The sequence below is a fragment of the Dicentrarchus labrax genome, unplaced genomic scaffold, assembly GCF_905237075.1.
Source record: "Dicentrarchus labrax unplaced genomic scaffold, dlabrax2021, whole genome shotgun sequence".
In the NCBI taxonomy this organism is placed as follows: Eukaryota; Metazoa; Chordata; class Actinopteri; family Moronidae; genus Dicentrarchus; species Dicentrarchus labrax.
The window spans coordinates 17,112,907-17,125,123 of NW_026136710.1; the positions used below are offsets into that span (position 1 = coordinate 17,112,907).

Below are 12,217 nucleotides of genomic sequence, written 5' to 3' on the forward strand. Positions count from 1 at the left end.
ATATGCACTCACATGTGCGTTCATGCTTCGGGATCATTTCAGAGCGCCGGATAAAAATATTACACCACAATTACATTACCGTTAGCCACTGGTCTGGACAAAAAGGCACCACAGCGTCTCTGTCTCTGCCTCTCTATGACTTTGTCCTACAGTTTTATTTACATTCCTCGTTCTCCCATGACACATGACTCAGATAATCTAAAATGCAGCGAGCCCAGCGTTGGCAAGCCCGAGTCAAGCAGAGACCAAAGCCATCTGCCTAAGCAAGTTATGCCATTCAGAGTATAACAGACTCCAAGAGGATCCAGTTCTTCCCAGTAGGACGTGTAATATGAAAACGTGATTTTAAACTGAATGAGATGTGCATGATGGATAGATAAACCTATAGATAGATGGACAGGTTTGTATATTGCCAGTGCCTTGGTTTGTCAACTGTCTTCAGCAAGGAATTGTGTTTTATCAATTTGATTCCATGGAAGTTAAAGCTGAATCAAGGACAGCATGAATAGAGATTCTGAACCAGGGAAGGTCAGTAATTTTGTCTTCCTGTCAAGGTCAAGTTTGAATTTTTCCGAAGCCAGAGTTTTTATTGAAAAACTGAATGAATGGAGAAAATGCTGCAAGGGAAGAAAAGGCATTCATCTTTGTTGTCATAGCAAGAGAATCCACTACAAACACACACGCTGCACAGAAAGACCTGAATGTGTGTGCGCACACACACACACACACACACACACACACACACACACACAGGGATGCATACGGACAAACACACACACACACACACACACAAAGCAACAGGGAGGCTACTAACACAACCAAATAGCAATTACTACAGCATCTGCAGCCTAGCAACCAGGCCACTGGATGTCATTGTCCCTCATCACATTTGTGTGTGTGTGTGTGCCCTCCTGTGACAAAGATCCTCTTTTTGCAAGACACAGAATTTTTGTGTGACAGGTTTAGAATAGTCAGACAGTAGAAGAGAAAATATAGGGAGTGTAGGGGAGCGAGAGAAAGAACTACAAAGAGCTACTGGTTGCTCTTATCAATTTATTAAAGGAATTAAAAAATATATTTATTGCAGTGTTCCAAGACTAACTGCATCATGACTTTGATCCTGTAATCTAATAGATTTAAAATTCAGACCCTCTGTTGTTCAAGTATATTATATTCTGTAAAACATGAAGTATGTGCACAAAAAAAATGCTGGTGCCAAACGAGAGATTGTATGGATTTTTTATCTTTATTCTGCCATTGTGGTCAGCTAATAAGTTAATAAATAATTGAATGATTAGTAATGATCTACAGAGATTCAAACTACAAATCTGCTTACATTTTTTCAACAGAAAATTGATCTCATTGTAATGTATGAGCCACAGTCTACAGTAAGTTGAGTGTGTGACCTATTAGCATTTAAAAGTAACCTTACTAAGCACTTGTGCATGCATGCAGGTGTGTGATTCATGCAGCTAACAAAGAGCATCTTCAAAATCACATTCAGTGTTTAGCAATGCAAACCAGATGATGAAAGCGCACTAATTCAAATAACATTTATTCATGAGCGGTGTCCTGTCAGCCACTGACTCAGGTCGTATCTCATGGGGTGTTTCACCAAAAAAAAAAAAACATTCACAATGTCATTTTAATTTTGTTTTATTTGCTTTATTATTCATACCGTCTTTGTTCTGTTTTTGTGGGGGTTTTTCTACAGGTACATTTTCTCTTGTTCTGTCTTATCCCTCCGGTTTGAACCTCAATTTCATTAGATGCATAGACAGCTTTTGATGTTTTATTGTTATTGAAGCAACTGAGCGGCAGCTTTTTTGTGCGTACGTGTTGTGTGTCCGAAATATTTTCAAGGGCACAGCCGTAAAATCGAATGTCTCATATCATCTCTATTTTCCATGTATATCCCTTACTCAAAACATTTTCACTTCCCTGTCTTCCTCTTTCATACCTCACAAATTTGTTTCCTGTAAACCTTTGTCAAAATGTTTAGTTTGTTGTGTTTTGGTAAATTCATTCAGGTTCAAACCAAGTATTGAAAACCATGCAACTGCACTAGGGAAATCAGAAAGGAAAAGAAAGCAAAGCCACATGTCATGGTTAAAACTGACCAAATGAGAAAATGAACTTACGAGTAACATTTATGTGTCAAAGTTTTAGCAACTTGTATCAGCATCGGCCCAGTTTGATTCGTCCTGGCTTCTTTCTGTAATGCCTGGCTTTTAAACCGTGATGAGCAGCTGGCATTTAGGTGTCGACATCTGTCCCCTTGTACACACAAACCCTTGTGCTACGGGGTCATTCGGTATTGATGGTTCAGATCACGTTCTCCCCTCCAAACAAAGCACACCTCAGTCCCCTTGGAGGAGCCCAACAGTACAAACTGCCCTTTCAGGTGTCTCAGCGGCGGTTTGATTGACACCACTCACGCCTGGCAAAATGAACTAAATTAAAGGGGTAAACACTCCAGAGTTCAAATAAACCACTCCAAACGTGGCTGGCGTGAACACACACTTGTGCTCTTCCTCTCCACGTCTGCACTCCTTCATCAGTCCACTCTCTTTTTATTTTTTTTGTCTTGTAACCTTTCCTCTGCTGCTTTCTTCTCTGTAAAACCATGATTTTTTTAGTTTATTGTTGAACTTGTAGCTTCTCCAAGTTCTTAATAAGCCAGTTTGATTAATTGTGGCTACCTCTACAAAGCCTATAGGAATACCAATTGTGTGTGTGTGCTGATAGTTAATGCCTGTGTGTGTGTGTGTGTGTGTGTGGGGGGGGGGGTATGTTTGTGTTTGGCATTGTGTGTTTCGTGACTTTGACTGAAGCTCTCAGATGAGGAGCCAATTGATTGATATGGCCCCAATTAGTCTCTGTGATTAATTGAGTGCGATTGGATGTCCTCCCTGGCACCTCATCGTTGACGTTATTGACAGGCTAATTAGTTGCTGTGGCAACCGCTTAAACACAGCTGATTGTGTGTGACAGTGAAATGACCCCATAGCAGCCAATCAAGCCTACCTCTTGCTTGCGGATGTGTGTGAGTGAGCCATTCACAAAGACTGTTACACAGATGTCTTGATATCATTACAAATCACTAAATAATTAGATGGGATGCTGCTACAGTATGTGGAAATGTTTTTATTGTGAATTAATCTCCACTGAGTCATCACAAATACAAAAAAAAAAATAAAAGATTATTGATCTAAAAAGGGAAATTTCAGCATGCAGGAGGTAGAAAAGAAGGAACCACTCCACACTGTGCTGAAACTACACAGAATTACAGAATAATGTCTCTAAAACTGGCTGCAACTTAATCACCCCAATAATCATCCGTGATGAGACAAATAGTAGAGATATAGTGGACGTACCACTACAGGAATTGTTTTTTTGTTTTTTCTGGAGCTACAGAAAAAAAAAAATAGTATAGTATAAATATGATGTAGCGGTGAATTGTTACTTCGGCTTTTTGAATGGTCAAAACTTCTGAGGGATTGCCTTTGCCTGGGGCGGCTGTGGCTCAGAGGCAGAGCGGGTCATTCCTTAATCGGAAGGTTGTGGGTTCGATCCCCAGCTCCTGGTGCCACATGTCGAAGTATCCTTGAGCAAGATACTGAACCCCGAATTGCTCCCGATGCCGTGCATAAGTGTGTGAGTGTGTATGAATGTTAGTTTCTGTTCGATGGGCTTTGCCATCACTGAGTGAATGTGTGTGAAAGGGTGAATGTGGCACGTAGTGTAAAAGCACTTTGAGCGGTCGGAAGACGAAAAGGCGCTATACAAGTACAGGAACATTTACCATTACCATTTACCTTTCCAGTCATGTTGTTTTCCTCCACTGTTCATTATATCCTATATTGAGACACTTTGCTTTTTGCTGCTATTTGCCGGAGAAAATACTTGTTTCTGATTGGCTACCGGGACTTCTTTGGTCAACAGTGCAACCAGCTGTCTTTGCTGCTCCTGGTGATCTAGCCTTTATTAGACAGTGAAAAATGATAGGTACATTACTGACGCATTATGCAACATAAATGGTTAACTCATTAGCTTATTTATATCCTAAACTAAATGATGGTGAAACCATGGATACTCATCTTATTAGCCTTAGTAATATATATCTCATTAATGAATGTACTTTTGTTTTTTATATATAAATCAAGGGTTATTAGCTGCTAATAGATTTCAGTCAGAATGCACTCCAAGTAGATGCTTGAAGTAAAGGTTAAATAAAATACTAATCACACAGTGTGTACCTTTTTTGCCCAATTTTCAACATCGATCCAGATCAACATTCAGGCCATTGTTGAAAGGACAATTTCAAACACTACTTTATCACCCTATCTTAGCTCTCGCAAACATCATATATCTAGAAATCTCCACAGTTAACATTCTTTAAACTACTGAAATTAGCTGAAAAGGTTATTTGAAATATTCAGTTACTCTCCATACTGCTTGTTCTGTGTAATTATTACCTTTTTTTCTGGCCACACCCTAGAAGCCCTGTTCTGCAAAACCTTTGGGAGCTATATCATTTTTCCCATAGGGGAGAGAAATCCTGCTCAACAGAGCAGCTCATCCACTTTTTCCCATGTCCAGGCTGAATGGGTTAGTGGCTCTTTAAGACAGGTTGACCCATCCCACCTATTCAGCACTATAAATGAAGTATTTAATTGTCTGAATGTAGCTGTTATCAGTCAACCTATCACATCAGGAGTATATATTACTGATTGGCAGATATCCAGTATTTAATCATGAAAATCCAATGCCAGACCCATATATTGTTAAAGCGATAAACTGCAGCAATAAAGCACCATTTGTGAAATGAAAAAGCTGAGAGAGGAAGGTGAATTTTGGAACAGAAAACACATCAGAAGAGTAAATTATAAGTAAATAACAAATAGGGATTAGTTTTTGTGATGCCACACTGTACACTTAGTGTATATTACATATTGCAAAGATAACAAGTGTAAAAGGGTAAAAAGCTGTAGGGAGAAAGAGGGAGTGGTAGACGAGTGCATGGTTGACTAGCTGTGAAGAAAAGACCCTAATCTTGGAGGAGGCCAGAGTTGGCGTAACATCACTTTTTCTGGCCAACCTCTTTTATTCTTCTTTTGCTCTATATCCTTCCTTTCTCCACACACCATCTTCCATCTCTCCCTCCCAGCTTCTTTACTTATTTTCTACCTCTGTCCCTCCAATTTCTCCAGATCTGCTCTCCATCACCTCCTGCTCTATTCGTTTTTGTAGTCTCAATCATTTAAATTAGATTGAATTATTACACGGATTGCTCGTCCTGGCCACAGATATTCCAAAACTCGGTGTTCACTTCACTGACATTCACACAGCGAAGGGGGAAAAAATTATTTGTTTTATGACCATTTCAAAACGTTTCCTGAGTCATAACATATAACACAAGAAAAAACTGCTGCAATCACGAAATGAAAAAATGACGAAGCAGACATATACTCATGCAGAGTGACTGACTGGACTGGTCTGGGACATTGAATGAATCTGGTGTTGAACCTGACCTGACATTTAGGTAACAAGATCGTCTCTCAAAACAGATTGACTCAAGATATCAGATTTGCACACACTAGAGGTTTGCCTGAGCTCTAGGTATATAGAAACTATAAGTGATGCTGTAAAACCTAAAAGAAGTTGTTTCAGTCTGCCTGTATATAAGCAATTTTAATTACTCCCTGTCTCTGAATCTAATTTTTGTATTATTTAAAAAAAAAAAAAAAAATTTACCAAATTGAAAGCATATCCAAGAAAACATAACCAGAGACACAACTTAATTTAAAGTGAGTGGGGGCGACGTTTTTAATGGCATATTTGATCTAGAATGAATTATTCAATAAGGAAATGTGTAATTAGGCACAGCTTTGCATTTGATTAATGTGATCTGTATTACTCTGGTATGTTGATCTCTCTCTCTCTCTCTCTCGCTCTCTCTCGCTCTCTCTCGCTCTCTCTGTGGTATGTCTCTGCATCGTTGTTAATAATATACTCTACATATTATCTAACCCGTTTGCCCTCTTTCTTGTTTTTATTTTCTCTGTAGTTCCACCGCGGGAGCCCACAGTCACCTGCCGATCCAACACCTACCCTAAGGGCTTCTACTGCAGCTGGCACCAGCTGCACCCAACGTACATCCCCACCACCTTCGAAGTGGACGTACAGTAAGTACATTTGCTCTGTGTGCAGGTCTAAGTGTAACTTCTTTCATGCAGAGCTAGCGTACTTTAAAAGTCCAGTGTGCCGCCTTAGGTGGCATTTGCAGATAGCAACTCCATCGCCCCCCCTCCCTGCGAAGGAGAAACCACGGTGGCCATGCAATGCACGGAAAAATTAACAGCCTTATCAAGAGCCAGTGTTTGGTTTGTCCCTTCTAGGCTACTGTAGAAACATGGTGAGAGCTAGGAACATGGCGACAATGTGATAACAAAATCTGACATGAAAATCCTATAGTTGGATGGCCAAAACTTTAACAATAAAACTAGTTATCCCTTAAAGTGCATTTCTGATATTTTTATGGAGAACATTAAAAGTTGACATTTTCTGGTTATCTGCCAAGGACAGCTGTGGTTTAGAGCAGTTTGGTTTTCAAACTGCAAAGCCCACATCTCCAGGGGGGTGCGGTGGAGTTGAAAGTGGTGGGGAGGGATTTTAAAGTACTTTAAAACCCTGAGCACCCAATTATGACAATTTGCATCAGAAATCTCATTCCTTCAAACCTGAACACAGACATGATACATTAAGATTCACTTTCAGAGGATATCATTATGTCTGATGTCTGTCACAAAAAATATGTTTTTTCCAGTATCAAAGTAATCCAGTGATAGTGATGGTGTCAGAGTTTGAGAACTCCTGATTTAGGACAAACTCTTTAACAAGTAAGAATGGGCACAGAATAGGTACACATTTTGTTTGACACTAAGAAAGAAAAACTGTGCAAAGTAAAGGAGAATGTTTCCAGTTTTTCATGAGGTGTCCAGTATCATCTGGCTCCTCCCCTGTTTGGCATTCCTTATTCAATACAGTGTCAAATCAAGCATGTCTGCACGCACAGGGGAAAGTTAAACAACAGATTTCACATTTTCCACATTTGTCTATTCTCTATTCTTCAGAGTAATTGGTAATTTTAAAACCACAAAATGTTTTAGAGACTGGTAAAAAGATTGTTTTGAAAAAGTTATAGTTATAAGGTTTAGAAGAGTAATAATAGAATTTTGCTTTTCCTCTATACTTAAACACCTCTCTCTACTAGTCCTTGGGCGCCCAGTCATGTTTTAACAGTAGGTCGACCTTAAATACTCAAAATGTGTTTATGGAAACCCAGCGAGTCTGTCTCTGTCATGTTCTCTTTGATATTACCAGATCACAGAATCCCACAGCAGGATGGCACAGCCTCTATTAATGCTGTAACACCAATATGTATTATGTTTGAATAGTAATGAGCAGTGGGACAGAGAGAAGTGTAGATGAAGACGACATGAAGTGGTGTCCAGGTCAGTTAGTTTTTGTGCAATTAGCAGAGCAGCATTCAGAACAGTGCCATCTGTTCATTATTCTTCAACAGTTTTCCTCCAAAAACATCAATAACTTTCTAAGGAGATGATTATAATTGTAGTTTGGAGCTCAACTGGTAGTTCCTGACGTGTGACTTTTATCTACAATAAGTAAAGTGCAAGATTTAAGTGCTATTAGCCTATAAACAAATGTTAAATGAAGTTGTAAATTCCCATTTAAACTAAAAAATGTAGAAAAAGTAATGTAAGATAGTAAAACAAGTCTGGCTATCTATGCCTGTCCTGATCTGTGTAGCAGGAGGTGTAGTCAGCAGTTTTTTTAGTGTTGGAATTAAAATGATGTCCCAGCTTTGATATATAACACCCAGAACTGTTACAAAATGTGGGCATAATGCTTAACTACTTTCCTACTCTCTCTTGCTACGTTTCCACACCAGTGAGCTTCTTTCAAGCAGAAAACACACAAGCTTATAAGTGCGTACCTTTCTCACATCTGTCCTTGTTTCTACCTATCTTGCTCAATCTCCTCCTACCTTGTCAATGTCCTCTCCTCTCCAGACATAACCAGCGTTCACTGGAGGTGCAGAAAGATCCGGACCACAAGAATCGCTGTCGTGTACGTTTTCCTGAGGTCTTCTCCAGCTTCCCCTACAAAGTAAACGTGACAGCAGTCAATGCCTTGGGGAAAGCCTCTACCACCATTTCCTTTGAAGAGTCCAGTATAGGTAAGATAGGAGCTGTGTCATGTTTTATTATGTTGTGTTGTTTTCTGTTCTGCATCACCTCTTTTCCATTGTGTCTGCATGCAGTTGTAAGGTGACCAGTGTTGTATTGTAATATTAATTTCCCCCTTATCACTGTTGGGGCTGCATGTACTACATGGTTTTCTGATGAGGTTTTGCTCAATATTAAATCGTTTAATTTAGATTAAAGGGTTCAAAAGGAACACGCTGACATTTTAAAACTTTTAATATTTTCTCCAAACTCATTCAAGCTGCAGAATGTGAACACTCTTCATTAAAGTTCACAAACAATGCTTGGTTTAAAAAAAAACAAGTTCAGGGACAACTCTAAGATCCTTTCCCCACACAGAATGAAAAATATTTGGCAAAGAAAAAGGACTGAAAATGCAGAATGTCAAGGCATCTCTTTGAGGATGCCATCCCTTGAGCAATGTTAATGCATTTGTTTGACCACAGATGACTGACTTCATTCACTTCTGGTTTCCCTTTCGGGGATCTGTTGCACACACATTTATGCTTGGTGCCAGAAAGACAAAGAAAATATAAATTTCAGTGGCCAAATAAATGTCACCCTGCTGAAAGGAGAGTGCGCAGTTTTTTTTTTTTTTTTTCTTCAACCAAAAGCATAGTCCATTAGCGATAAACCCACTGACTGTGCATGCACCCCTGTCATTACCAAAGGCACTGGATAATAAGCACGCTACCTCTGAACCTTTTCTGCAGCAAACAGTATTTAATTGAGGCTTGGATGGGATATGGCAGTCACAAATCAATGCTCTGGTTTCTCACAGTGTCACATAACCCAAATACCAGCTGCCATATAAGCATATTTTGATCACATTCAATATAAAAAATTTGCCGTTCATTGGTTATTTCTTTAAATCACAACCTTCATGGTCATCTGGTAAGTAGTTTAAAAAAAATGCAGTTTGGACTGTAAAGTTTTTGTGCACTTAGGCTGCAGAAGGCCACATAATAACAGCAAGACTCTTAGAATTCATAAGCGACTCAGACTGGAAAGCAGTGAAGAGGAGAAATTCATTTTAAAGAAGGAATGAGGAGCACTTTGATAGATAAGGGAAGTGCTGCCAGCAGTCCTCAGCTCTGTTGTATTGCTTAGAGCCCGATATGGGTGTGCATGACGAATAAACACACACAGACACCAACAAGGTTGTGAGCGACTGTGTGGAGTGTGTCGGTTGAGAGGGTGAGGTATTGAAAAAGAGAGCGAGAGAGTGAGTGTGTGTGTGTGTGTGTGTGTGTGTGAGAGAGAGTGTGTGTACATAAGTAACCAAATGAGGCAGTGACATGCTCTGCCAAGCCCCGGACACAGGACTCATGAAAATGCTAATGCTAGCCGGATTAGCGCCTTGGCTCAGGAAATATCCTTCAAGTATTGGTGATAGCAAAATACCCCACTGTTCCTTTCTTTCCCCCCTGCTTTCTCTTTCATTCCTGCATGCCCTTCTTGTGACTTGGTACTTCTTTTTCCTCTCTTAGACACTGGTTCTTTGCTATCGTGATCCTTGCTCTCAAATCTTGTCAGATAAATTGCCATAAAAATGCCATTTATGTGACAAATGTCTTCCGTCCACACTATTCTTTTCAGATTTTTCTCTCAGAGTTTGCATTTGCTTTGACTTTACATACTCTGGTTGGTTTTAAAAGGCAAATTCGTCTCTCTTTTACCTCAAATTCTCCATATGACCGCTTGCTTTTTGTTTTATTTTCTTTTTCATCACACTTGAACACAAGGCCAGCATTTTGCAAATGTCTCTTAAGAGCGCCTTTGAAAAGATCTGTGTTTCATTATAGAAAATGCTAGTTGAAAGGCCAAACTTTGTTGTCAAATTTATCAAAATTAGCGAGGATGTGGTCTTGTCCTCTCCCTTTCTGTGTTCCTCTTCTTTCTTTTTTTTAACTGATTCATATTGTTTGCCTTCTCTCAACCCTCCTGTCTCTCCTCCCCTTATCCCCTCCTCATTCCTCCATTGTTAAAAGTCTTTCTCATGCCATTCTAAGTTGTAAGTCACATTCATTATCAGGGACAACGAGGCAGATCGTAAATAAATAAAACAATTTCATGCTTCCTGGTGCACTTCAGAATTCTGAGTGGGAGTAAGACGATTCTCAACTGTCCTTGTTCATCCGACCAAAGCTGGGATGAAATTAGATGAGATGAGAAAGAGTGTGAGAGTGTGTTTGTGTGTGTGTGTGTGTGTGTGTGTGTGTGTGCGTGTGCGCCCTCACATGTGCATGCTGTGGGTACAGTTACAAAGAGAACCCTCAAGGAAGCTCCAGACTCATCAAATGATAACTTAAAGCTTTCTAGTGCCAAGATGATCAAACGATAACTGATCTTGTCTAACCGTAAAGGCTTCTTCAGTTAAAGTATTTTCACTTAAAAAGATTTTTTTTTGTCAACTCTGAAATTAGCCCACTTGAACACCTGCTGTCATTAAGTAGTGCATTGCTCATTCGTTGTGATTAAAATGAATATACTGTAACCTAATCCCAGAGGGTGAAGGTAAAGGTGCAGCTGCGGTATCTGTCACTTATGTCATCTTTTCAATTCATAATTAAAAAATGTATTATTTTCAGGTTTAATTTGCCATTACTTTGTGGTAGTTTGAAGAAAACTGAAGAAAAAACAGGTCCCAGGAGTAGCCAGTAAAAGTAGATTTCAGTCAATGAAAGAAAACCAGTTCAGAATACTTAATAATAACACCCTGGTGCTATTTACAGTAGCTATCTCATTTTTATTTTCCTCCAAGATTACCAAATGAGTAGCCCAGACTGCACTGACAAGCTGCTTTGTTATTCAAGACTATTTATTTAGCAAAAAAGTCAGGTTGTTGTGATATTTTGCTTATTCCAGCAGACTCAGCTCTCTACACAAGGGAGGTCAGAGATCAGAATTGGCTATAAAAAAGTAGAGCTGGCAGAGGTTTAGAGGCGTATTTACTGTGAGATCCACTAATTACTACCATGCACAAAGCTTAACAAGTGCAACAGTCTCAGGACAGTAACAGATTTCTTAAGAGCAGTTTGAAAGTTGCAGTTTTCAACTAAACATCCCCAAGGCACAGGTATAGTCCCAAGCGCTGCGGATCGGCTTCAAATTAATAAACACCACAAGTTCGAGATCAGATTGTTGTCTCCCCATCGTGGAGATGGGGAGATGAAGGGTAGATTCCCTGTAGTCTGAGTTGTAGTATGACTGTAATCTATCATTTATTTTGAAAGAGAACAAACCTGACACAGAATGTTTTGATGTGCTTTTCAATATTCCAATTTATTCTCTTTGCCTGTTGTAGCCTCATATAAATAAGACAGCAGGCATGTGAATGTAGGACAGATTTTGGATAATATTGGTTTAATAAGTGGATGAGGACTCCAATTCGGTCATTTAATTTTTATGCTCTACCACTGCTTTGCTTTTACATATTAATCAGTAAAATGTTCTAAACATATCTATACCATTACTGTACGCACACGAAATTGTTGTGCACATAGAATGGCACTTTTTACACACTTTAGAGTTTAGTTGCAGGTACTCTGCTTCCTCCACTGAGGCATTAGTCTGGTTGCTTAAGCTTTGACCACTACTAACCAGCTGTTATTACTCCTCTAACATCAAAGTATTTGACGTGTACACTCAGAGATTTTGGCTCTTAAAATGATGTAGGCATTTCACACGGAGGAGCTTTTGTGTTGCACTTTCATGCTGTACTTACGCAATTGTTTTAAAAGAGCAGGCATCTTTCTACCTTTCTTGCTCCATTTTCTGTTTTTTTAAGTTACTTTTGTAAGAATTTCCCACAGATCGAAGCACTCTACTTCTCTCCTTTTCTCCCATTTGTTCAAGTGTTCTGTTAGATGCTGTCATCCAGAACCTGTACTACTGTAAAACGATAAATAGATTCCACTTTTTTT

General features: G+C 39.3%; 1 protein-coding gene across 4 annotated transcripts in view; it reads left to right on the forward strand.

The window, feature by feature from the left end:
* cntfr (ciliary neurotrophic factor receptor) overlaps positions 1 to 12,217 on the forward strand; it is a 219,090-nt gene that overhangs the window by 177,861 nt on the left and 29,012 nt on the right. For all 4 annotated transcript variants that reach the window (XM_051413080.1, XM_051413078.1, XM_051413076.1 and 1 more), the window contains 2 exons: positions 6,071 to 6,188; positions 8,097 to 8,263. In XM_051413080.1, coding sequence (XP_051269040.1) covers positions 6,071 to 6,188; positions 8,097 to 8,263 — 285 coding nt within the window. The remainder of the gene's footprint in view (positions 1 to 6,070; positions 6,189 to 8,096; positions 8,264 to 12,217) is intronic.